Below are 26255 nucleotides of genomic sequence, written 5' to 3' on the forward strand. Positions count from 1 at the left end.
ACTTGAATTGTTTAAAGCTTTCTGTTCAGCAGATTCTCGTGTGTGTGTGTGTGTGTGTGTGTGTGTGTGTGTGTGTGTGTTTCCCTCCTCCTCACCCCCCCCCCCATCCCCCTCTGGTGTCCAGAAGCTTGGAAACGGTAGCTTTTCCATAATCTTCAGCAGAAGTTGCACTAACTCCCTGCAGGGTCGGTGACTGTCTTCGCTTCCAGCTGGCTGTCTAGCTTGTTCTGTACCCCTTCTTTCCCCGAGTCTTTCCTCTTTGTTGAGCTTTTCTAAGTAGAATATCTTGCAGGGCTTTCTCTAAAATATTCTTGCCTCCTCCATGTAAGATTAAGCTGTTATCTTGGTGGCAGGTACTGATAAACACCACAGAGAGTCGCAAATGGTCGTGTGGCTTGGCTCACAGATCAGTGCGTTATTCCAAGTGATAATGCTTCCTGCAGAAGCCTTGCTATAAAACGCTGATCATGTATGGCATCCCTGGTTCTCCCAGTTAAAATAACCCAGGATCTAGTTTAGGGGTGTCGAACTCAATCAGAGAAGGGGCCAAAATCTAAAATCCAGCCTAAATCGCGGGCCGAATGGTTTACTGAACAGTCATAAACTGTCATTGTGATGGAAACGCAGCGGAGTGCAGTGATGACAGCACGGTGCGGGCCACATTGCAAGGCCTGGCGGGACGGATTTGGCCCGCGGGCCTTGTGTTTGACACATGTGATCTAGTTAGTTGTTTTTTTCCTTCCCCAAGGAGCGTCCCTGGAATTCGTTTGGTGGCCAAAGAAACGCACTAGGGCACATATCAGATTCTTAATCAGGATAATCTCCCATCTTCAGAGCATCTCATAGATCCCAAAGCACTTCCCTGTATGTGTTCTCACCGTGAACTTGTCTCTGGAGTGGATAAGATGTGTCTGTCTGGGAGGTGACGGGGAGGAAGAGGAGAGCATCCAGGATGCTGACAGCGGGATGGGATTTTGAGGTGATTAGCAGTCTGGTAGGTGCCATGAGGATGTGCCTGGGCTGGACCATGATAAGATGGAGAACTGGACCTCTGTTTTCTGGAGCTTTTCTCAGTCGTGCGAATAATATATGACCTGTGAGAGGATTTCACAAGACTCCGAGGGAACCTCAATCATAAAACAGTCCTTTGTAGATTCATTTACAATGTTGTCTTCTTTTCCTCCTGGGTTATGTCTAAGACATCCATCTTATCTTGTAACATCTTACTCGGCCTCTGCTGCAAGAGGAAACTGGGGGATAATTCTTGCTTCCTGATCAAAATAGGTGAATTCCTAGCAGAGCTCATTGGAAAGATATTTGGGGGGATAGGAAGAGAATATATATTTATTTAATTTTGGTAGACTTCCAAAAAAGAAGGGGAGGGGCCAGAAACCATACATGAAGAAACTGATGGCTCACAAAATTTAAGGAAACCCCGCTAACCAAAATTGTTTGCATCAGCATGGTCACACACCTCAGCTCAGTAACTCCCCTTTCGTTATTGTCATTATAAAAAATAACATAACCACATGGCCCATCGTTGGTAGACTGCCCTTCTGAGACCACACGGATTTTTATTTTGTGTATTTTCCCTGCCGCGCTTGTCCACTTATAGGCAGGCTGCAGAGGTGCCCTGATAATCAGTCCTCTTCCTGCCTTTCTAACCCAGCATGTTTCACGTTGCTTGACTTCCTACGTGGACTTGTTAATGTTTACACGGTGCTTATCCAGGGGCTGTCCTGTAATTTAATTAAACATCCTCTGTTGTTGGACATTGAGATTTCAGGGTAACTGCGTGCAGGGCCTGCAGCCAGCCTGACCCCTATTTCCTGCTCTGCCACTTCCTAGTAGTGCCTCTTAGGGACATAGCACGGAGAATACTTTGCTCAAAGGGTTGTTTAGAGAACGTATCTACAGCATTTCACGTAGTTCCTGGCATATAGTGTGTTCTCCAGATGTAGTAGCTAGCCTATTGTTATTTCTGGTTCATCACTATTAAATGACTAGGCACTAAAAATATTTTATTTTGGTTTTCTTTTGGTAAATTCACACATGTAGAAACATTTGCACTTTTGTGTTGCCCTTGGTATATACTGACATGTCTTGATGTAATAGTTTTTACTGTCATCAGCAATTGTAATTGTGCCATTTTCACTGTACTCTCACCAGCATTGGAAACTAACTTTTCTAAGTTGGGCAGTTTAGTATGTTAAACATGACACCTTATGATCTGCCCATGTTAGAGAAGTAGGGAGAATAGTAAAATTAGCACCTCCTTCCCCCCAATATCCAGCCTCAGCAATCTCGCCACACTGTTTTGGGGGGTACTTTAAGCAAACCTCAATCCTCATATCATTTTACTTGTCAGTACTTCGGTATACATCTCTCTACCTGATAGGGATGTTTTATTGTTCTTACATAACTGCCAAACTTAAGACTACTAAGAATTTATTAGTATCATCAAGTTCCCCAAATTGAAATTTGCCTTTGGACTGCATCGTAGGTGATATTAAAGGATTCTTGTTAATTTTTCTCAAAGAGGTTCTTGTACAGTTGGCCTGTTTGAATCAGGGTCCCAGCATGCTCCACCTATTTCTTATGGGTAATATTCTGTAAAACTCTGTCTCCCTCCCTCTCTTTTCTCCCCATGCTATTGATCTGTTGTAGGAACTCGGTCATTTGTCTTGTGAAATGTTTTCTATTCCGGAATCAGGGATTGCTTTCTCCCGATATGGTGTTACTTTTTCCTTGATCCTCATATTCTCTGTAAACTGGTGAGTAGAACTGGAGGTCTGATGAGTATTTTCCTTAATTTTTAAGGGGACAACACATCTTTAAAGTCCTTCCCTCAGTAGAGTTTTATGCAATTGACCAGCTACCAATTGTAACTGGCCTTTCCAGCGACAGGAGAACAGCACAAAGGTTCAACTGACCATGAAACTAGTTGGAAGAAGTTGAATAGATTAGCCATTGCTCTGGAAGTCATTCTTTCTTTGCTCCTGTGCCCTAAGAAGGGACCTAGAGGTAGGCGTGGGAAGGCCCTGCCTTCAGGAGATCTAGGTTGGGAGATAATAAGAAAAGTTCTTAATTTTGAAAAGTTAAGTGATTTCATTTTGAAAAATGAGTGGTAGTAACGGTTGTTAGAACTCAAAAGGAGGAACCATCTCCAGTGGGCTGGTTGATTTGGGAAGGCTTCTCAGAAGAAGAACTTGGTCTGGGATTTGAATAATTGGTGATATTTGAAGAGGCAGGGAAGGGGGAGGGAGGGAGGAGCTATTCAGGACATGAGTTCAAAGTTACATAAAACTTTTTAAATGTCAGTTAACAGTCAATCAGTCCACTCCTGTGGGTGGCTTTCGGTACATATCTTCTGAATCTTTTTCTTTAATTTAGTCAACAAATACGTATGGAAATCTTATTATGTGCCAGCCTGTGTGTGCGTGTGTCTGTGTGTGTGCTGGGAACATGGCTCATGAGGCTACCTGTTTTCATGGAAGAAATATCAGCAAGGAATCAGATGAACTGAGGTTACTCTGAAATCCTGTTTTTAGAATAAAAGTACAAAGAGAACTCCTGGAGGTTGTTACTCCCGGGATCTCAAGATGGAGACATCAGCAGGTCTGAGGCCGGGGCACATTGCCCCCTTTCTGGGGAGGACAAGACTCTGCTATTTTAACTTTTTCTAAAAAGTCATATATATGTGGCTTAAGTTTTTTCGCTCTCTTATTTTCTTTCCTTCCTTCTCTTTCTTTCTTGAGGAAGCACTTTATCTTTTGAGCTCTAAAGCTAAGCTGGAAACACATGAAACAATATTTGTCACTACCCTGGGCAACGATACAATTGAAAATGAGAGGAATTCTTAGCTCCACTCAGCTCACCTTTGTTCGGATTCCAAATGTGTGGGCTAAAGGCAGGGGGAGGGCTCACCTGCCGTTACCCTCCTGGGAGAGGTGTGCTCACCGGCACAAAGGAGAATTGATCTTCAGTTTGAAAGTGGCTTATGGCTGAGCGGGTGGCTGGGAACAAAAGAAAGGCATTGCTGTTGGTATTGTTGACATAATCATACATCTTCTGCAGCAGCTTGGCTTCTGTCAATTTGATCCAGATCTGTTTTCCTTTGAAGTCAGTTCTGTCAGCATCTATTGAGTGCTTGCTGTGTGCTGTCGGGATCATTTCAAAAGGAGAGACTTAGCTCTCCTCCCCATTATCTGCCCACAGCATCCCAATAAGCTAGGGATGTACCGTGTGGTTGGTATATAAACACAGCATCAGTGTGAGCCCCCCTCAACCTTCCCCATGATTCCCGTGAGGTCCTCTTTTCTTTTCTCTTCCTCTGTCACATCATATTCAGTAGAATGGCAGAATTTTTAGGGTGAAAGGGAATTGAGGATTCGTGCTTGCAAGTGTGTTCCACTACTTCCCCCAACCAAGATGTCACGATAGAGGGTCAGCTCAAGCCTTGACCCTTTCATCCTTGACCTCCTGGTTATAAAATGAATGTGATTAATGTTCCACAAGACCTGGATTGGAAGACTCTAATCCATTACATTCTGATTGGTCAAGACAGGATCCAGGAACATCAAATGATTTGTCCGCAGCTCCCAGGAGCCTGTGGCTAAACTGAGACTAAAACCCGAGGCTGCTTGAGCCATGCACACCCTCCATATAAAGCCGCCTGCCCCTGTTGTGGGAAAAGATGGCTTCCCTGTGGACCTGGGCCAACATTCCTTCCTTGGGGGGGGGGGGGGGGGTTGTGCAGCTGTGGATAAGGACATTGTTGTTCCTAGCAGACCGAGTTCTAGTGTAGATCGGGAGCTATGTGACCTTGAGCACATTATTTCACCTTTGTGAGCCTCTTTGCCCTCAGCTATATATGACCAGCTATATATATAAACACTCTTCAGCAGGTTGTGAGGACTTGGTAAGGTAACACGTGTCATGTGCTTGTCATGGGCCTGCCATAGAGCAGATGGCAGTGAACATTATTTTCTAGCATTTTGGCACTCACACATAACTCCCCGAATCACAGTGGTTCCTTGTTCTCCAAAGTCAACTCAAACCTGTCTGCATTGCTCCCGTTTTTGAAAAAAGGATCCAATACGGGATTTTTTGCTCTGGGGATTCTACTCTTAGAAATTATTTAAAATCTTTTGTGTCCACACTGTCTTTTTGATGGGATGCTTGGTTCAGGGGCTTTGAAAAGATTTTTCTTTTTTTCCTCCTCCAGACTTACCTCGAAGCTCTCTTCTGGACCATAATAAACCTAGTTACTGTCTATGAAATTGCTGCTGTGTGTCAGCCTCTTGCCTGGCTACCTTATAATCTTCTCCTCCACCCTTTGAAGTGGGTGCTATTGTATTCTAATTGCAGATGAGGGCATCGAGGCCCTGGAAGACTGAGAAACTTGCTTGATTGTTGAGGATATTTTGGAGGCGGATGGAGGAGCACACTCGTGTGACCTGCAGTTGTCTGGATGTAAGAGTGTGTTTAGGGTGACTCTAGCATCTGGGATTTCCAACTGTCAGGGACCTGAGTGACCATCCAACCTCATATTAACCAGCAGGGGAAACTGGTGAGCAAAGAGGTCACACAACTTGACCAAAGTTGATGTACAAGTCCAGGGCTAAGGTTTGAACCCAGATCTTCTGACTATCACTTGTTCTTTCCAACATGGCTAATAGGCTCGCATCCTTGACCCTCGGCATCATGGTCTCTGGCATTGACTGCAGAAATTATGTTCCGCTTCATCATTGGAACTACAGGTTCTGACGCAAAGTACTTGGGTTTAAACCCCAGCTGTGCCCCTTACCAGCTTTAGACTTGGGTCAAGTTGCTTAAGCTCCCTGTGCCTCAGTTTCTCCTTTAATAGATGTCCCCACCTCATTGGATTGTTGTGAGGATTATCAGAGATACATCCTGTAAAGTCAAACAGAGAGCAAACCCTCAGTCAGTATTAGCTCTGGCCATCACTGGTTGAGCTCTGGTCACTTGCCAGCACTGGGGTTACAACCGTGAACAAGAGTCATGATTCTTGCCCTTAGGGAGCTTACAGTCAAGTGGAAGACACAGAATAAAGAAGAATGAAATGCATGGTTTCTTGGCTAACTCTGGTTCCATCTGTTATTTCCAAGGCACTGTTCAGAAGTTGCTGCAATGCATCTTTGTCTTTAGTTCCGATTTTTAAAATGTGTGACATCGGTGTAAGTGTTTTGTATTGGCATCTGGTCGTGTGCACAGGGCCCTCAGCCTTGAGAAGCCCCTGGTGTTCATCTCTCACCAGCAGCCGTCTGTGTCTGTGCATTGTACTCAGGAGAGACCTGGCTGCAGCCCTGCTACTTGGACATAAGCAGAGCCTGTTACAAAGACAGAGAGGAAGTCATGCCTGGCAGGGGGGATGGGGGATCCACACAACAGCAAGACTTTGTCACTGAAGGAACAGAGGGCTCTCACAGTCATAACAGCCTGTAGGAAGAGGACACAGTAGGAACCAAATGTTGTCGTACAGATAACACGGCACCATGCGGCCAAGGGCCTATTTTTAAGTGACAGTGTATTTTAGGCCCGTTCCCTTCCATTTTTAGTCTCGCTGCATTTTCTTTTTAGTGTTTCATTGGTCACCATTGATCTTACCCCTGCTTCAATCTTGTTTTCTCAGCCATTTGATGTTAGAGAAATCCATATGCTTATGCATTTCCTGACAAATGAATTTTTGATGACCCCTTGTGAAATATGATTATACTGAACCGACCCAAACTGTGGGCTGCCTATATCAAACTTGCTGGTTTTAAGCAAGGATGCTTTCGTCAATAGCATTATTGTTTTTATTTTCTTTCCTGAAGTAAAACAGCATAAAATTTAAACAATACTTCATGTATACATCAGTTGTTGCTATTTTATAGAATCATAGAAGATAAGCATTTAAAAAAATATTTTTTAATTGATTCTAGCAAGGAAGGGAGAGAGAGATAAAAACATTAATGATGAGAGAGAATCATTGACCCGTGCCTCCTGCATGCCCCACACTGGGGATCGAGCCTGCAACCTGAAGCATGTGCCCTGACCAGGAATCGAACCGTGACCTCCTGGTTCATAGGTCGAGGTTCAAACACTGATCCACGCCGGTTAGGAAGATAAGCATTTTTGTTTAAATCTCCTTATTTTATAGTTCAAGAAACTGCACCTCAGAGAGTTTACTTGCCTTGCCGAAGGTCACACAGCAAATTTAGGTGTAGAACCAGTATTAGACCCCATGCCTTCAAAGTTAGGTCAGTCTGACTCTTCACTGTGCTGCTTTCATGATGTATGTTCAGTAACAAAATCAGCATTTGAAACCATTCGTTTAAATGAAAGAATTAACACCTTTGGAAGCAAGGATCTCCAAATCCCATCTTTTCCTCTCTAACTCATTGAAACAGAGGGAGTGGGGTGTTTTATATACCAGACAGGTAACAATAATGTGGATTATTTGTTTACCTTGTATCTAAAACACTGACATACGTATTAACTCATTAAACCATTAAAACCTCATTAAAGCCTTGAAACTCTCGTATCCCCATTTCACGGATGATTAAACTGAGGTTTGGCCTAGTTAAATAAATTGTCTAAAGTCCTATAGACAGCAAGCTGAACTCGGTATTTGCATCTAAGCTTCTTTTTCTAGAGCTTGTGTTGTCCTATATCCTATCAGGTACTAAAGGATGAGGTGTTGAATATTCCACACATTTTTACTTTAGAGCCAAAAATTAATGTCACCAGGCAATGCATTTATACTATTTTTCAGTTTATTATGGTTTGTGTGTTTTCCCCCACTTTGTAACTTTGCACCTTCCATATGAAAAGTTCCTCTAGGAAATAAATGAAAATGAATTTGAGGGAAGGAAGCCTCCATTACTCTGGCTTCCAGCCGGTACAGGTGCTTGGTCTCTGGACCGGTAGGAAGGCGAATGCTGGCCTCTCTCCGCTGGAGCCCATGCACTAGAGAAGTGTCTGAATTCAGGAATGATGCCAGGTTGGGTAGGGGCGCGGAAGGGAGGAAAGGGATGTGGTGTGTTCAGAGCCCATAACTCAGGAAATGTGATGGCACCTAATTTGAGAGCGGTCGGAGGCAAGCCTTTCGGAAGAGAATAATGAGCTATTGTTGCAGGCTTTTTGCTTTGATGGGTGGGTTGTTTTTATAAAGTTTTATGAACAGGAAACGGCAGCAGAATGCTGATCCCTTTGGTTTTTTGAGCTCTCTGCCAGCATCGTATTCAATTTTATTTTTGAGCGATGGTGACAGGCACTTCCTCCAACACTTCTGGGGGCAGAGCAATAACAAGCTGCATTTCAGAACCACAGGAGACCCGCAGGAAGACCTGGAGCTGCGGGTCTTCTTAAGAACGAACGTTGTGGGGCAGATCAGATCCCTCCCCTCCCCGGGAAAAAGACAGCTCTTTCAGAGACCAAGGCGGTCTGCAGAGCGTTTCCTTTACAAACATTCTGGAAACTGTGCCCAACACGTGGAAAACCTCCAGTGTGCATTCGAATGGATCTTGCTGTGGCAAAGAAAATACTGATCTAGTTCCCCCTCCTTCCTTGAATCATAAAACCCAGCTATTGTTTGCCCTGGACGATGACTTCATCCAAAAGGTGGTCCTATCTGTTGTGCGTTTTTTGGATGCACTGAACCAACGTCTCAGGCATCTGGCTGCCAACTCCGGAGATGTTAAAGGCTTTTTGTTTCTGGAGGGCATTTATTCATTACTTACCTTATAAAATTTATGTCTTATTGCGTTTTCCTGGCACCAGCGCAACCCTTGTCCCTACCCATTGAGTTTGGCTTTTCTGAGCCCACAGGCAGCACTGGGTTATTAAAGTTCAAGGAGGAAGCCACGTGATGTTGGCTTTACAATTTTAATTCTCTCTTACCTCTACCCTCCCCTCCTCCCACTCCCTGACAGATGGGTTTTGTGCAGTGTGTCCTGGGTTTCAATCAGACCGAGCTCTCAGAGCATGTGTCATGTTCCAGGAAGGCCAGGCGGGAGACCATGGTCGTCCCTTGGTAGACTGACCAGCAGGGCAGTTTCCTTGGGTTAAAAAGTCCTCGAGTCCATAATTGCCCCTCAGTCTGGGCACTTCAGATAAGTGCCATGCTTCATCTTGCAGAAACAGGCAAAAATCTCCCCTACCCCTTTAAAAGTCAGTCCCTCCGGGCCCAGCTCAAGAGAGCAAAGTTTAACTCCGCCGGTGTGGCTGGCTCCATCCCCAGTGTGGGGCGTGCAGGAGACAGCCGATCAGTGATTCTCTCTCATCATTGACGTTTCTCTCTCTCTCCCTCTCCCTTCTTCTTTGAAATCAATAAAAAATATATTTAAATAGCACTAGGTATGAGCATGGCAAGTTGAAAAGCAAAACAAAATGATGGTTTAACCTGCAATAAAAGCAGAGCAGGAAAAGGAAGACAGTGCCCTTGGAGGAAGGAAGGGGTTCAGATGAGCATGTTACACGGTGTCTCTGAAAACACACTATTTGACCTACCTTTGCCACCAGAGTTTCAGGCTCCTGGGAAGCCCCCCCGGGTCGGGAATTAGTGTAGCTGGCCGGCTGTGCGTAAGAAGCCCGGGGAACTGGAAGCTCAGTAATGTCTGAGCGGTCCCTCAGAGGGCTTTCGCTGCGTCTTGGACTCTTCAAGAAGATAAGCATTAGGGGCCCAGGGGTGCTTTCCCCCAATGTCTTTCAGCTGTGGTGTTGTGCATATGGCTTCTCGTCCCATCTCAGAAACTCCTGTTCCTCCTTGCAAAAAATTCTCCTCTGGATTTACCTCCTTCGCGATGTGTTCTTTGATGAGCTCCATTTCAATTTAATTCTTATTGAACAATCCCGGGTCCTCCTACCTGTGCCAGCGTGGTGGAAGGGGCTGGAGTCTCTGTGGTGAGCAAGATAGACACGGCCCCCGTGCCCTGAGCAGTGGAGACACATCAAGTCAGTCCCTGTGAGCGGGGTGAGTACCGGGAAAGAGAGGCGCTCAGCTCTGTGGGGGCACCAAGCCAGGGTTCTCCTTCCAGCCCGGGCCTCGGGGACGGCCTCGGTTGAGAAGCATTAGCCAGAAAGCCGTCTGGTGGTTGGCCTCCTCGTGCCAAGGAACTAAATGACCAGCGTTGGTGAACCAGAGGCTGATGCTTGTGTTCAGCCTTCTGTTGCCAAGGCTCTCGGTTCCGTCAGAATTGTGGGCATGGGAGACGTGTGTTTGCCCAGGTTAGTTTTGGATGTGAGATGAGGGGAAAAAAATTCAAATACAGCAGAAGCGCGTGTAAGTCAGCTTAACCAAAGTGCTCAGTGAACCTGCACCTCCCAACCCCTCTGTCGTGATGTCGGATGCTCTGAGCTGGGGGAATGCTTCAGCTAACGGGCTGCTCTCTCTAGCCCACCCCGGCCCACTTCCGCTCCCGCCAGGCGAGTGAGGCGTGTGCTGGCTGGGAGGCCGCTTCTGCTAGCTGAGCTTGTTCTGTAGTTAAGTTCCTTCACACACGCCAGCCCCCTCCTCGCCTCCCCACAGCCCCAGGTCTTGTTCAAGTAAACATCTCAAGCCAGCTACCCTCCTCCCGTTCTCGACTGCTACAGCTCATTTTTTAAAAACTTAAATGCAGTGTCGTGCCCCCGGGCTATGAAGATAAGCTTGTTTTTTCATTGGAGCTGATACTAGTTTGTAAATCAGGTCCCCAGAGCCAGAACACGTCTCCAGGTGGGTGGCTCAGCTGGCAGTTTACTTGAAGCGTGGACTTGCATATTTTTCACTGTATTCCCCCAAGGCATCCCTGCGCACATAGCAGCCTGTCTAGCACGTTTCTCAGTGTTGGATGAGCAAAGAAGCCGTTCCCATGCCCGTTTTGGGTTTTGATGCTGCCACATCGTACCCCTGGGCAGCCCTGGCTTGAGGATCTGCAGTCAGAGTGTTTCTGAAGGAGGGGGCCCAGGTTCACTATTGGATTTGCTGATAATTGTGATCTGGATTTCTGGAGTCCATTGCTAAAGATTCCAATTCCACAGACCCAATGTGGGGCCCGGGGATATGGATTTGATAAGTTTCTTGGTTGATTTCATCGCAGGTAGTCTCTGGAATTATTGTCTCTGAATTCCCAGAAGTCATGTTTCTACAAATGTGTGTTTTCAAATCCCAGCCAGATGGATGAATACTGTTATGTTTTATTCTATAGACATTTGCTCCTCTTTTTAACTCCTCTGGAATTGATCACGTGTTATAATTTAATTGGCAGCTTTTTTTTTTCTTTCCTGGTAGTACATAAAATAATGCCACATATTACAGTCTGTGGTATCTTAGGTTTGATGAAATACAGTACTCTGCTGAGTTTGTAGTTGATAGAAAACACTTCCAATATCCAAAGCTAGACTTTATACATTTTGGATTCTAATTTCTCTGCGCAACAGTTTGTATTTTAGAACGTACACAATGCATACATTAGCTGTAGTCCCCGGGGAATAAATAGTTTTGGGGTATAGCCAAAACCGGTTTGGCTCAATGGATAGAGCGTCGGCTTGGGGACTGAGGGGTCCCGGGTTCGATTCCTGTCAAGGGCATGTACCTTGGTTGCGGGCATATCCCCGGTGGGGGGTGTGCAGGAGGCAGCTGATCAATGACTCTCATCGATGTTTCTAGCTCTCTATCTCTCTCCCTTCCTCTCTGTACAAAATCAATAAAAATATATTTTAAAAAAATAGTTTTGGGGTATAAACACATTGATGGAATTATTGGTCAAAAATATTAAAGACTCTCAAACAAATGCAGACTACCCATAAAGTTCAAAGTCCCTTTAGTATTCTGCAGAAAGTGGTCTCAGAGATGGCTTGGATTCTCTAAGCAAAACAAGCTATTGATAGTAATCAGCTAACACTGGAGAAGGTCAGGATTCTTATTGCAACATCTGGAGCGAAGACAAGTTTCCCATCACATGCTGTGCAGCCAAAACAATAATGAATTGAGCTCTATGGTGTTTTTATTTCATCATGGAGATTGCATATCTGCCCCCAAAATCATTTAAATGTGGTGGTAAAGGTTGTTTTGGGAAAGACCAAGCTTTGGAACATTCTGTGCCCCTCCCAAATTTCTTCTTCAAGTATTGTCTTTCATTGAAACTTTCCTTTTCACTGATCTTTTGAAGCGCATTTTTGTATCTGAAGCAGTTTAAGACAATTTTCTGTACCGCCCACAGCCTGCCTTACTCCATATTCTTCCTTATTCTCTTGTCCATCTCATATGTTATGAAACCTGTCATTCAATTAAGGGTCAAGTTTGGGCATCAGGGAAAGATTCTAAGCATGTCAATATTCTGAGGCTTCTTGACACTCAGCCTTTAAAAAAAAAATGATTGGGGGTGGGCAGGGAGAGTGATAGAGAGAAATATCAACTTGTTGTCCCACTTATTTATGCATTCATTGGTTGATTCTTATATATGCCCCGATCGGGGATTGAACCCGCAACCTTGGTGTATCAGGACAATGCTCTAAACAGCAGTTACCAGGCCAGGGCTGGCACTCAACCATTGTTTCCTTTGCACTGCCATGCCTAAGCTAACTTTTGACATCAATCAATGATCAAGGTCTAAAGTGAAAATATCCTTGAGGTCAAAATTAAAAGATTCATCTGGCTCTGATGCCATATTTCAGCTTTACTCTATCTTTAATGCAGTGTTTCTCAACAGTGGCCCTGTTGGCATTTTGGACCTGTTAACTCTTTTGTTGTGGAGGGGTGTCCTGTGCATTACAGGATGTTTCCTAGCTTCCTGGGCCTCTACCCACTAGATACCACCAGCGCTCTCCCCCAGGGACAATGGAAAGTCTATCCAGACATTGCCAAGGTCACCTCCAGAGTTAAAACCGCATCCCCACCCCCACCCCCGCGTAGAGAATCACAGCTGTAATGAACCAGAGCCTAGGGAATACACCTGCGTGTGGCCTATCAGGGCAAGACAGATATTCACTCCCCCTTTTTTCCCCAAACATAAAGTCTTGATTATTTTTGCATTAGAGTTAGTAATCCATAGGATTAGCTCAATACTAGGAGAAAGAGAAAAATTCTGTCACTTAACCAGTTTTGCAGACTTGTTTCAGAAAATTCGATCTTTAAGAGAATGCAAGAATGAAGCCTTCCAGCTTCAGAATATCTAGGGATGTATTTTCATAAATCTAGCATGGAGCTAGTAGACATATCCCCAGGCAGTGGGATATGTCATAAGATGGTATGATCTTAGATATCATCAGTGCTTCATTTGAGCCATTTCTACCTGTCTGGCAGTAAACCATAGTCCTGATCTCTCAGGATTCACTGCCAGAACTTCTGCAAACTTTTTAAAACCCCCTCTCCCATCAAGACTGAAGATGCAGAGAGGAGAGGGAGCTGGGTCATTAACTAGGAATGCCACCCAAATGGAAGGGGAGGGGAGGGGTGTTGGTACACATGTGTGTCCGACATGTGGCTACATGACCATATCAAAAGAGCAGAGACAGAAGAGATGGCTTTAGTTGCCTAGGAAGCAGGCTCAGGTCTGAAGGCCGTGCTTTGGAGGATGGCTACTGTTACTTGAGCTCCTTTTGCTAGTGCTTACCTCTCTGCAGAGGTCACCACTGGACGGCCATGTTTTACAGTCAGCATGGTCCTTGAGCAGGTGTGTATTCCTGGCATAGAGGTTCAGGAATGGGTGGAAAAGAGGGGAAAAACCTAACTCATTGAGCACTTGATCTGTAATAAGCATTCTTACTTACTCGATGAATGAATGAATGAATGAATGAATGAATCGAACGAATGAATGAACAAGTGAGGCTTAGGGAAAAGAAGAACACACTAACCCTCATGCTAAGTATAATGCTGACAGGACAAAGCATCGTCCCTTCGGCCGAGAAGACTGTCACAGCCGCTGTAACTTGGGAAGTTTTAGCCTCATTCTGAGCCCGTCCTGCTCACAGTCACGGGAGTGAGCTTGAGGCGCTGATTGATGGTCTTCCAGCCACGCCTGGCTGACTGCTGTCCGAGAGGAGCCACAATCAGCAGTGGGCTTGTGTGCGGAGACCCACCACCCTACCAGCAGCACAAATGAGCCTGCTCGGCCCCGGCCGGCAAGCACGCAGGCCCCGCTCCTGGCACCGGTCCTGGAAATGCAGAACAGACTTCTTTATTCCAGGCTCCAGGCTTCTGGCTAGCGGGGAACACTGCCCCGCTGTGAAGCATTTTATAGGATTATAAGGGGTTTTGCCGAAGGCGAGTTCTGAAAGGCACTTTGTGCTGCTGCTTTGAGTGGAGCTGACTGTGAGGGCAGTGTTGTTCCTAAGCCTGTAAACACACACACACACACACACACACACACACACACACACACACGATGGGGAATGCCGGGCTCCTGGGGCCCGCTCAGCTGGGCAGCATCGCAGAGCTGGGTGGCTTCATGCGGCTGTGACACCAGCCTCAGGTGTGTGCTTGGAACCCTTCTGTGGAGCAGCTGCTTTCTGACAAAGTCTTTGGTGACAGACACCTCCGATTGAAATCCTAGCCAGATTTCCCAAACCCCAAACCTGCTCATTTGGGAGCAGCACACCACACTGGGAAGGTTTGAAGTCAGGGCACAAGATGGAAATCGCGTGGGGTCAATACCCTCCAAAATCCTTTAACTGTCTCAGGCCTCCCAAGAAAACCCCAGGCTGCCATCTCTCCCTTCACCTTCCTTCTGGGGCCTATTTTCATTTCGTTTTGTTTTGTTGGCAGCACTATGTAAATTGTTATTGGCCATTGGCTATAAATCAATTCTCCTCTCCTCTCCCTCTCCTTTTCCTCTCCCTCCAGTTCTCCCTAGCATGGATGATAGAAAAGGTGTAACCTTGCACATATGTGTGTGGCCAAGCATATTGGTTGATTTTTATGGATCAAATCCTTTAAGGAGGGGCAAATAAAAAACGTTATAAGAAAGTGAACATGGAAGCGTTCTCATCAACCCACGACTGTTCTTTGCTCGGTGATGGTTGTACTTCAACTTGAGGCTAAAGCGCCCTCCCTTCCTTCGGCTTCGTTTATTACCACCCTGGATTTCATGGTGTGCCAGGTTTCCTGCCTGGCCCTGCAGATCCTGCAGTGAGGAGTCTAATCCTGGGGTTGTCACTCTCTTCTTCACCAAATGCTGGATATATCCCTCCCAACTGGAGGACAAGGCCCAGCAAGCTCCACCAGGGATCAAAGCCCTGGGAAGCTGAAACCGGTTTGGCTGGGTGGATAGAGCGGACTGAAGGGTCCCAGGTTCGATTCTGGTCAAAGGCACATCCCCAGTGGGGGGGGGGGGGGGGTGCAAGAGGCAGCTGATGGATGTGTCTCTCTCATTGATGTTTCTAACTCTCTATCCCTCTCTCTTCCTCTCTCTAAAAAAAAAAATCAATAAAATATATATTTTTAAAAAGCCCTGGGAAATTAGAAATTAGTTTTTAAAAGTTAAAATGATCATTACCTCAAGTTACTCTGTAGATTGCACTGTTGGATTTTCTTCGCCCTCATCAGAGTCCCGGCCACAGTGAGCGTGGTTTGGGGTTTCTCCTTCTCCCATGTGCAAGAGGGAATGGGAAAGGAAGTGAGTAGTCTGTTTCCATGGTCTCTGCTTCCGGCTGAGGGCAGAGTCCTCAGTTCCCACTGTTGGAACTGGGAGAGTCCTGGGCTGTTGCTGGCAGAGTCCTCTAGTCCAGCGGTCGCCCATCAGTGGTCCATGAAGCCCAAAAAGTTGGCGACCGCTGCTCTAGTCGGGATGGCGGGCCTGTGGGAGCCAGAGCAAGGCGGCAATGAGCAGCAGTGCAGGTGCTTCAGCTCACGTCCTTGGGAGCCTTCACTGAGGCGTCTCCCGCCTCCGGGCCCTACTTTGGCTGCAGCATTACCCAGGGGCTGCTTTGGTGAAGGTGCCCTTGGAGACGGGGGCCCTCTCACTCCCCCACCAAGCTTAGCCATGCTTGTGGAGAGCACCCTTGTGAGCACCCCATCCGCACAACCCAGGCTGACAGGACCGAGCTGTGCTCAGGAGCGCAGGGAGGGAAGATCAGTGGTCCCGCCCCGCTTCCTGATCGCTGCTTTATGGCCCACGTTTGAGAGGAAACAGGCGTCCTCCTCAGCCTCAGTTGGAGCCCGCTCCTTCAGAGCCTCCTTCATGCCTGAGGCACCCGTGAGGCTGCAAAGCTGGGCCTGATCCTCCTGGAACTCCTCCTGGAGGCAGTTTATCTTCACTCGGTAGGCGGGGAAGCGGTGGATTCAGTGCCAGGGTGTGGTTTTGGTACCTGAGGTGAAAGAGCCGTGTCCTGAGGTTTCCTCTTTAGGATGTGGGAACTGAGGACTTTGCCCTCAGCTGGAAGCAGAGGCCACGGAAACAGGGACTACACACTTCCTTTCCCACTCCCTCCTGCACACACGGAAGAAGTAGGAACCAGGTCTCCCCAAACCACAAGCACGAGGCCGGGACCCTGATAAGGAGGGCGTAGCAAGGCCAACGGTGCAGTCTGCAGAGTAACTTGAGGTAATGATCATTTTAATTTTTAAAAACTAATTTCTAATTTCCCAAGAAACGGGTGAATATATTTTTCTTGTAAAAAATTTAAAAACAGCCCAGGCCACCAGGTGGAATATTGTCCTGTACACCAAAAGGTTGCAGGTTCGATTCCGACTCAGGGCACATACCTAGGTTTCAGGTTCAATCGCAGATCCCGGGGCATATAGGAGACAAGCAGTCAATGTTTCTCTCTTCCTCTTTCCCTCCCTTCCTCCCTCTTTCCCTCCCTTCCTCTTTCCTTTTCCTCCTCCCTCCTCCTTCCTTCCCTCCTCCCTCTTCCTCCCTCCTCCTTCTTCTCTCCTCTCTCTCCCTCTCTCTTTCCCTCCCTTCCACCTCTTCCCCTTTCCTTATCCCCCTCCCCCTCCCCTCCCTCTAAAAGTCAATAAAAACACCCTCGGGTGAGGATTAAAAACAATTCTAAGAGCATTAGCTGTACTCGTAGTCTTCTTTGTTACCTTTAATCCCTTAATGCCAGGTACCCTCTGATACTGACTGCCTTCCCTCTGCCCTAAGAACTTGTGATAGGCGTTTGCTGGGGCGCCTTCTGGATGGTTTCCAATGGTACTTATCTCCAGGTATCTATAGAAAATATATGGTATTCTCTTGTAAATGTGTTTTTACACTGTGCTTACCCTGTAATTAATTTTTAACTGAACCTCATACATTAAAGATCTTCCCACTCCAGACCCATAGACCCATCTTTTTGGACCGCTGCTGAGGGCGCTCCATAATGAGGAGCGTGTGTAAGGATTCCCTGTCGATGAATATTAGCTGTTTCCAGGTGCGACTTGGTTTTCACTGCCCGGTCGGGGCTGCAGCAGATGACCTGGTAATTGCCTGCTGGGCATTTGCAGTGTGCTTTTTTTTTTTCTGTGAGGGGAGGTAGATTGACTGCCTGGAGGCTGCAGAGAAAAGGGCCCAGGGGTTACAAGTATTTATGTTTGTCATCCCTTAAGGGCTGTACACTTAACATGGGCGCCCAGCCGCTGTGCCCCGCGGTTGAGCGTCCTGGGCTGGATCCCGGCACGTGCCCGGGGTGCGGACTCGACCCCCAGTGGGGGGCGTGCAGGAGGCGCCAAGGTGTGTTTCTCTCTCATGGGTGCTTTTGTCTCTGTATCCCTCTCCCTTCCTTTCTCTCTCTCACAAATCCATAAAACCATTTTTTAAAATGGGGCGCATTTTACTGTTTATGGACTCTGTTACAATGGCGTTCATTTTTTTAAAAAAAATTTTGTGTGCGGGAGCCTGGCTGGGTATAAGCAAGGTGAGCTTTTATTTATTTTTTATTTTTTTAAATATATTTTATTGATAGTTTACAGAGAGAGGAATAGAGAATTAGAAACATCGATGAGAGAGAATCACCGACCAGCTGCCTCCTGCACGCCCCCCACCGGGGGATGTGCCCGCAAACAATGTACACGCCCTTGACCGGAATGGAATCTGGGACCCTTCAGTCCGCAGACAGATACTCTATCCACTGAGCCAAACCGGTTTCGGCCAAAGAGGGCTTTTAAAGGCTGGCTTCCCCCGGAGCAGTTTCCCTCCGCGCCGCTTCCCGCCCGGTCCTGCAGGGCGGCATCTGGGTTCCCGGGGCGGGATGCTCCGCCCACCACGCCGCCCCGCCCTCCAGGGGCGTGTCCTGTCGTGGCCCCGCCCCGGCCGGCCGGCGCGCGGGGCTGGGTGCCTGCGGGCTAGAAGCCGGCTGTCAGTCAGTCTCCGCGTCGCCGCGGCGCCCGGCACCGTGGAGCTGGGGCCCCCCTTCGCCTGGGAGTTCTGTACTCGCATCGGGTCGACGGTGACACCCCAGAGGGCAGGCCCGGCAGCCGCCATGGTGGCCAAGGATTACCCCTTCTACCTCTCGGTCAAGAGGGCGAACTGCAGCCTGGAGGTGCCCCCGGCCAGCAGTCCGGCCAAGGACACCGAGGTAGGGGCTCCCCTTGGACTCTCTCTCCGGTCCGGCTCCGTGTCACTGTCTCTGTTTCCACTTCCCCCTCTTCCCGCCTCTGACACATACCTCCCCTGGCTCCCTCTCTCCCTGTCTCCCTTCTGTACCCGCCCTGTGGATCAAGCCTGCGCCACCTTCTCCCGGTCCCTGTCCCCATCCCTGTTCCTCTCCACCCGGGAGCTGCAGCCTCTGGCCCCTGCCCCTCCTCCCCCAGCCCCTGCTTCCTGCAAGGCTCTCACACTGTCAGTCTTCTGTCTAGACCTGGCAGGGGGACTTCCTACTGTATCAGCAGGCCCAGTTCCGGGAAGAGCTACTCTTTTAAGGGTCCCTTCCCTCTTGCCGGGGTTGGGGGAGCAGGGGCGGTCTTGGGGACCCTTTAGGATATCTCACCTGTCAGGCTTGGCAGCAAAGGCTGCCGCACCTCTGCATGTCACCTGTGGCCATGGGGCCAGTCCGCTAGGGGTCTGGGGACTAAATGATCCTTTGAGTGCCTCCCACCTGGGTCCTGAAAATAAGTTAAAGTCCCGGGGGCAGGGAGAAGCTGTCTTGGAGCATTAGAAATATTTCTCTTCCTGGGAACTTGCCTGTGAATCTGTCCCCTCCCTGTGGATCAAGCCTGCACCACCTTCTTCTCTTGGCAAGCTATGGTGAAACTCGCAGGGCCCAGCTCATCACTCTTGCTCATGTGTGTGAGTGGGGATTCACATTCACCACTCCCCCGGACCAGGGAAAGTATGGAGGCCGGTGTGCATCCGGCCTTCCTGGGGGTCTCACCCACTCTCCACCCACCCTCCCACCCTCCACCCTCCACCCTCTACCCACCCACCCGACACCCTACCCTTGGATCTGCTCGGCTGTGTGCGCTCCGCTCACAGCATGGAAGATTCATTGCCTCTAGCGAGAACTGCTCTAAGCTGACAAGCTTCCAGTCTCTAGTTGTGATCAGACTTCTGTAAGCTGAGCCCAAACTACTAACGTCTCTCCCATCCCTCCCGCTGCCCCCCTACCCCCCCAGCTCAGATGTACACCTTCACAAAGAGTTTTTGTTCCAGCAGCTGTGGAAGTGTTATGGCCCCGCTGGTGTTTGGACTCTTGTTTAAGTTGTGACAGGTCAGCACCTGCATAGGATTCAGGTTGTTCAGGCTCAGGATGCCTAGAATGGCTTTTCAATGGGAACTTCATAATCTAATGAATGTCGGAGCCGTGAAGCGAGTGCCCCTCAAACTGGCTTCCTTTTGGAAGGAAGCAAAGCATAACCGAGTTTAATTAATAAATTGAATGGGGTCACATAAAACCACAGTGAAAATAGCTCTGGGCTCTCACTAGTTCCTTCTTGCTATCACGTATTCCTGTGTGTTTTAGGAGTTTGGTGAAAGACGTGGGTTAAAACTCATCTGCTTAGTCTTTTCTTATGCTTAGAGTGTAAATATATCTGTGTGTCACAAATGTGATGAGAGAAATGTGTCACCAAATGTCCAATATTTTCCTAAGGGATCCAGATTATATAATGTAACTTACTTTCACTTTATGAAGAGGTACTGGTGAGGGAGTAAGGATGGGGGAGAAACTATTTTTTTTTTTTAATTGTGTAAATCCAAGTAGAAGTATCTCTTATGCTGGCTGTACCTTGAGACAGAGGTGCCCAGTCCGGTATAATTCCAAGTTTCGTTGATCTGGCGTATCACTTCCTGATAATGATGATGGGCAAAGTTGGAAGAAGAAACCTAAGCGAGTTTGGGGCTAGTTTTTTGGTTTCAGTATCCGTGCAAAAGACAGCTAAGTTTTGTGGGGCTCACTTCTCCTTAAGCAGTTAATGAAAATATATTTTCTACCAGCAGGTGTCATCAGTATTTGTGCTTAAAAGCCAGCATTCACTCGTTAGCCTTTTGAAAACACGATTATATACTTGTTTCTAAAGGAGACGTTGTTGGTTTCTATGAAAGTAATTTCTTAAGATTGATCATTTTCTTTGCAGAAGGAATGTGGTTATAATAATAACATAAAAAACCTGGCCTTTCTAAAATCCTTTTTGACCTTCAAAGGCAGTTACAGCAAAGCACCTGTGCCTTTAGATGTATAATGGCTATTCCTTCTGCATTTGCTATGGGGAGGACAGGGGGACAGGGCTGAATGGGAAAGTGCCTTCTAGCGTTTGTTTTTGTCATTGCAACCAGTGTGATAGGGAAGGCCACTTAGGGGAGGGGCAGGTGTCATTGATGTGCATTTGATAACATACATTTGAGTTAAAATGTCCAACAATAAAGATTTTCTTCAAAGAAAATTATTAACAAATTTATGCTCAAGATTTACCATAAGTGCTTTGTAAATTTTTTTTTTATTTCAATGATGGTTCCCAATGAAAGGAAAAAATGACATATTTTGAAATTTTCTTTAAAATTTTTAGACAAAAGTATTCTGCATGGACTATGACATTACTATAATACTGCTTCTTGATCTAGTATTTCTTATGACATGGGTGTATGAGTTGGGTTGCAAATGTTCAGTTTTAATGCTCACAACCAGGTAGGTCCTTCTGGCTTTAATCGTTAACTGAAATCTAAGGAGCTTATTAGTTCGTGGCTCTAGACTTTCCCTGGAAACGTGGTATCACGTGAGCACCACTAAGCCTATTTCTTCAGATCATTGATGCAGCTTTTCTCAATTGATCTTTGTTTCTATATTTATTGGGTGCTTCCTTCCCATGCCAGGAGGGACTGGTGCTTGTAGCATGTCAGATGCTCCCAACACCTGACCAAGTCATTAAAAGGAAAGCTGTTAGGTTCGCGACTTATACCAATTGTAGCTTAAAAGGCAGATTCCCCATGGGGAGGTGTGCTCTTCAAGAAAAAAGACTCAGCCGAAACCAGTTTGGCTCAATGGATAGAGCGTCAGCTTGGGGACCGAAGGGTCCCGAGTTCGATTCCGGTCAAGGGCATGTACCTTGGTTGCAGGCATATCCCCAGTAGGGGGTGTGCAAGAGGCAGCTGATCGATATGACTCTCTCTCATCGATGTTTCTAACTATCTCTCACCCTTCCTTTCTGTACAAAATAAATAAAAAATTTAAAAAATAAGACTCAAATGAGTGACTTACGTTTGCTAAGGATTCTGGAGCCCAGTGTAAGGTCTTAAGGGTTTGTGGTCCATTTAATTTTTAAGGAACATCCAAAGAGGTGTTTCTGTTTTTTCTTTCTAAGAATTACCGGACAGTTTGATGGACAGCTTAGTTTTGGTTTTAAGATTCGCTGTCTCGGATATTGGTCAGGATTAAGCCAGATTTAGTTAGTGGTGTTTGTGGTCATTGCCTTCGTCCTCTGTCTCTTATACGTTCTGGTTTTGACTCATCCAGTAGTAGCCTTGTGTGGCCCTTGGAATGACACCTACTGAGAGATGAAGGAGTTCTGGTTCTTTTCTAAGTACCATGTCTAGTGTCTCACTTGAGACTCAGCCATGCTGTGAGGTTAACATAAAGCACATAATATCCTTTCCATGAATAAAGACACCGAGGGGAGGCAACTTGCAGAAAGTCACGCAAAGAATCAGCAACTGAGCTGAAACCGGTTTGGCTCAGTGGTTAGAGCGTCAGCCTATGGAGTGAAAGGTCCCAGGTTCGATTCCGGTCAAGGGCACGTACCTTGGTTGCGGGCACATCCCCAGTGGGGGATGTGCAGGAGGCAGCCGATCGATGTTTCTAGCTCTCTATCTCTCTCCCTTTCTCTCTGTAAAAAATCAATAAAAATATATTTTCAAAATGTTAAAAAAAAAAATCAGCAGCTGAGCCAAGATCCAATGCCAGATTTAGTCCAGAGTTTAATACCTAGTGGCATCTAAGGGTGTTTATCTCTGTGAAGAAAAAAAAAAGTAGGGGGTGTGTGTAAAACTTAACAGACATGTAAAATGCTTTCAAATATTTATTTTAAATATAGAATCTTGAGTACTTTATGTAACTGAGAAGTACCTTTAAGCTTTAGCTCTAAAAAGTAAAGTAAACCCTATGCCTCTGTCATAATTTATGCCCCAATCAGTCCACATGTGTGTTTGGAAATTGTATACACCTGGGGCTGTATTCCTTGCATGCCATTGGAGAGCTAAAAGAGTCAACTGGTTTCCAGTAATTTATACATTTTTTGAAATCTGTATCATATAGTGTTGAGTGACAGTATGTACAACCAACTGCATGAAAATAGTTCCAAGGAGTTATTGCACTAAGAGTCCTGGGATTTCTTCAAATGACTAACTAAATAGACTCCATGAATCATGTGACCCCAGATCTTGCTGGGTGAGGAGCCATGTGGAGTTACACAGGTACAAGCTATTCCTTGCTGACTGGATTTGTTTATGGTCATCCAGTCTTGTTCAGATGGGATATATCTCAGGGGTCTTGGGCCTCCAGGATGCACGTGAACTAGGAGTAGGTTTGTTAGAGGAAAATATGGTGACGTTACACGTGTACATTTGAGGTCAAGGCATCCACTCTGGAATAAGACTGCCTGGGCTCCAGTGCCACCTGCTAATGGTGTGGCCTTAGACAAGTTACTGTGCCTTTCTGAGCCCCTGTTTCCTCAGTGACAATGGGGATGAAATAGTTCTGCCTCCCTGGGACTGTAGTGAGAGTCAGTGAGATGGTTCATGTACAGTGCTAAGCACAGTGCTTGGCACATAGTAAGTGCTCAATAAATATTGTCATCAAGACCTCTGCATCTCAAAAAGATTCCTAAAACAATTTTAAGAAGCGTGACCACCATCTTAATTTCCTGATGCTGTTTTGAGCACAGCAGTGCAGTAGAGATCTTCCTGTAGTCTTCTAAACATCCTCACCCTTTTTGTAGAAGAAAGTTAGGATTAGAGCTGGGTAGTGGGCCTTTCCCGGGTGGCTGAGCTAGTAGGTGGAGGAGCCAATACTCGCACCCTAGTCTGACCTTGAAGTCCTTAATTTTCCCAGTCACAACACGTTGCCTCTAAATGACTAGATCTCTGGTCTCCTCGCCGCATAACACATGAAGAATGAACCCCCTCACGGTCAGAGGCCCAATTTTTTCCTGAGTGTCTGGATGGGAGACCTCCCCAGGAGTCAGTACTTCAGACTGGGACCCACAGAAGTGGAATTTGCAAACCTCTCTTTGGGGGGGGGGGGGGGGGGGGGGGGGAGCGTTGGGGGCAGGCAGTAGGTTTCCTTAACTTCCTTTGTGTTTCTCAGCAGGGAGCTGGTCTTTGGCAGAATTCTGCAGGCTCAGCTCTGTGGAGGTGACACCGTTAGTTCTGCAATTAGTCACTTTGCTGATCTATTATACATTAACCGCCAGCCTTCTAAGTAAACCAATAGCAGGAAGGCCCTGACCGCCATATGGATCTTTGCAAACTGTGTCATTTTCTCAAGACACTCTGCGAGTGCCTATAAGATCCTGGACCGGAGCCACTGTTTTCATAACAACTAAACGAAAATAAATTACTAATCATATCCTAATTTCGCAAAGTCCTGCGCACATGTAATTGTTATTAATGGCACCGGGTGTATATCTGAAAGGGCGACTTCATTTGTGATGTATGCATGCAGTTGCCTTCCGTAATCTGTCAGCGCTGGTAACGGACGGGTACAGGTCACCCAAAATGAGGCCGTGGCTGCGATTCCATTGTCATTTATTCTTGTTGTGTTGGCTGATGGAGTGAAGGGCAGTGGCCTTTAATGCCTTTCATTTTTTATGAATTGACACCGGTTATTAGCTTAGAAGAGACGGTGTCATAAATTAATCAAGAAAGGCTTCTGGACCTTTGGCTGGAATAGGAGTGGGTCTTTTTAAGTCTAGAAACACTTGTGCCTGGACCTCCTGTCTGTGGGCTATTGTGTCCTTTTGCAAGAAGGCAGCTCAGTTATTACTAAAGGTCAGTTCATTGAAGCTGCACCAGAAACCTTATGGTAAAACCACTAAACTTTTTCTCTCTCGGGCTCTAAGATGAGGAGGAAAGGAATAACAAAAGGGGGGATTTATGAAACAAGCAAACAAAACTAGCCTCCTGGAAATGACCCAGGGTCATTTCATTCGAGAACCTCGGAGTGGGAAAGGCCTGTGGAGAATATGGAGCCAGTTTGTATCCCCTGCTCAATCCATTCCGCCTGCTCAGCACCTGCGGGGACAGAGAGCTCATTACTTTTAAGGCTGCACATTCTGTCTTTGCTCAGTGTGGAGCATGAGAAACTCCTCTCTTAGTTGCAGTGATGCCTTCTGGAGCTGAATATTACTTTCTCATGGTTAATGCTTTCTCGTGGGTTATTCCCTTCAATATTTGAAAACTCGTCTCCTCCCCCCTCACCCCCTCTTCTTCCCCTCAGGTGCTAGACTCCCAGTTCCTCTAACACTTCCAAACAGAACGTGCTGTCCAACTTATTTTTTCATGCTTGCTTGTTTCTACCGGGCATCCCGGTGTGCTTGGAAATCTTGCGTATTGATCAGCCCCAAGACACTGTATGATGCCATACCAACAGCAGGATTTCTTTTATACTTACCGTGCTTCCTTAGACCAGGGATGTAGACTGATACATTGAAATGGATTTTTGAAATAGAGACGACAGACTAAAAATTAATATCTTTGGCATATAAATAATGTATACACATGTAAAAGAACACTCTAAGATGTCCAATGACAAATGTGCGATTCGCACACTGGAACTATCCAAATAACATTATTTAAAATATTCAACCTAACAGAAAGTATAGAAATAAAAAAGGCAAAAAATAATAAGGTGCTATTTCATACTTAATTGATGTCACAAATATCTGAAAGACATGATAAAACCCACTGCTGAGGATGTTGCAGGGAAATAACAGACTTGTGGGATGAGGGAACTTGTCAGTGCACATTAAAAGACCAAAAAAAAAGCTTTGGGTCCAGTATCCCAGTTCTGGGGAGGGAGAGCTGTTTGTCCAAAGTTGTTCATAATGATATCATTTGCAATAATGCTCACATTTTATGTTTGTGAATTTTATATGTTTCAAAGCACTTTTATATTCTTTGCCTCATCTGAGTATATCTTTATATATATATATATATAATATAAATATATATATTTTTAATTTATTTCAGAGAGGAGTGAGAAGTAGAAATAGGTAGAAACATCAATGACAAGAGAGAATCATTGATCGGCTGCTTCCTGCATGCCCCACACTGAAGATCGAGCCCACAACCCGTGGGGTACATGCTCTGACAGGGAATTGAACCATGACCTCCTGGTTCATAGGTAATGCTCAACCACTGAGCCACACCAGCTGGGCTCTCTTCATTTTAAAGATGAGGCTACTAAAAGTCAGAGGGGTTCCGTGATTTCCCTGGGATCACACAGCTAGGAGGGGCAGAGCTAGAGCTCTCGAGGTCCAGTTGTCTGATTCCAGTCCAGCACCCTCTCATACTTATCTATACTCATCAGAAACGCCAACAACCTCCCTGACCTATAATGGAGGAGTGGTTCCATGTACCATGGCCTCTGGCACAAGAGTGGGGGGCATCATTTGAGCCATTGCACACTAGCAAACAGATCTACCCTAGTGTTCCTGGAAAAAAAAAAATTACATATGCATGATGTAACCAATCTGAATATATTGATATATGCACGACCATGGGATGTAGAGAGAAGTGGGGAGGAGGGATGTTTCAGAAAGAGCGCCTCCCTTTCTCCCCTCCCTTTCTTCCCTCCCTTTCTCCTCATGCTCGCTAACTTCTCCTTTGCAGAAACGCCACCCAGTATTCAAATAGCACTTG

At 46.4% G+C, this 26255-nt stretch overlaps 1 protein-coding gene across 7 annotated transcripts in view; it reads left to right on the plus strand.

Annotated features, from left to right (window-relative positions):
* Window positions 1–26255, plus strand: part of ARHGEF3 (Rho guanine nucleotide exchange factor 3) — a 250794-nt gene that overhangs the window by 168444 nt on the left and 56095 nt on the right. The window contains exon 1 of one of the 7 annotated variants that reach the window (XM_036430794.2): window positions 18239–18483. The exons of 4 other annotated variants lie outside the window; for them this stretch is intronic. In XM_036430794.2, coding sequence (XP_036286687.1) covers window positions 18388–18483 — 96 coding nt within the window. In that variant the 5' untranslated portion in view covers window positions 18239–18387. Of the gene's footprint in view, window positions 1–18238; window positions 18484–26255 lie in introns of those variants that run through there. 2 more of the 7 variants (XM_036430799.2, XM_036430797.2) reach the window with 2 other exon arrangements.

Source organism: Pipistrellus kuhlii, unplaced genomic scaffold (genome assembly GCF_014108245.1).
Source record: "Pipistrellus kuhlii isolate mPipKuh1 unplaced genomic scaffold, mPipKuh1.p scaffold_m20_p_11, whole genome shotgun sequence".
Taxonomy (NCBI): domain Eukaryota; kingdom Metazoa; phylum Chordata; class Mammalia; order Chiroptera; family Vespertilionidae; genus Pipistrellus; species Pipistrellus kuhlii.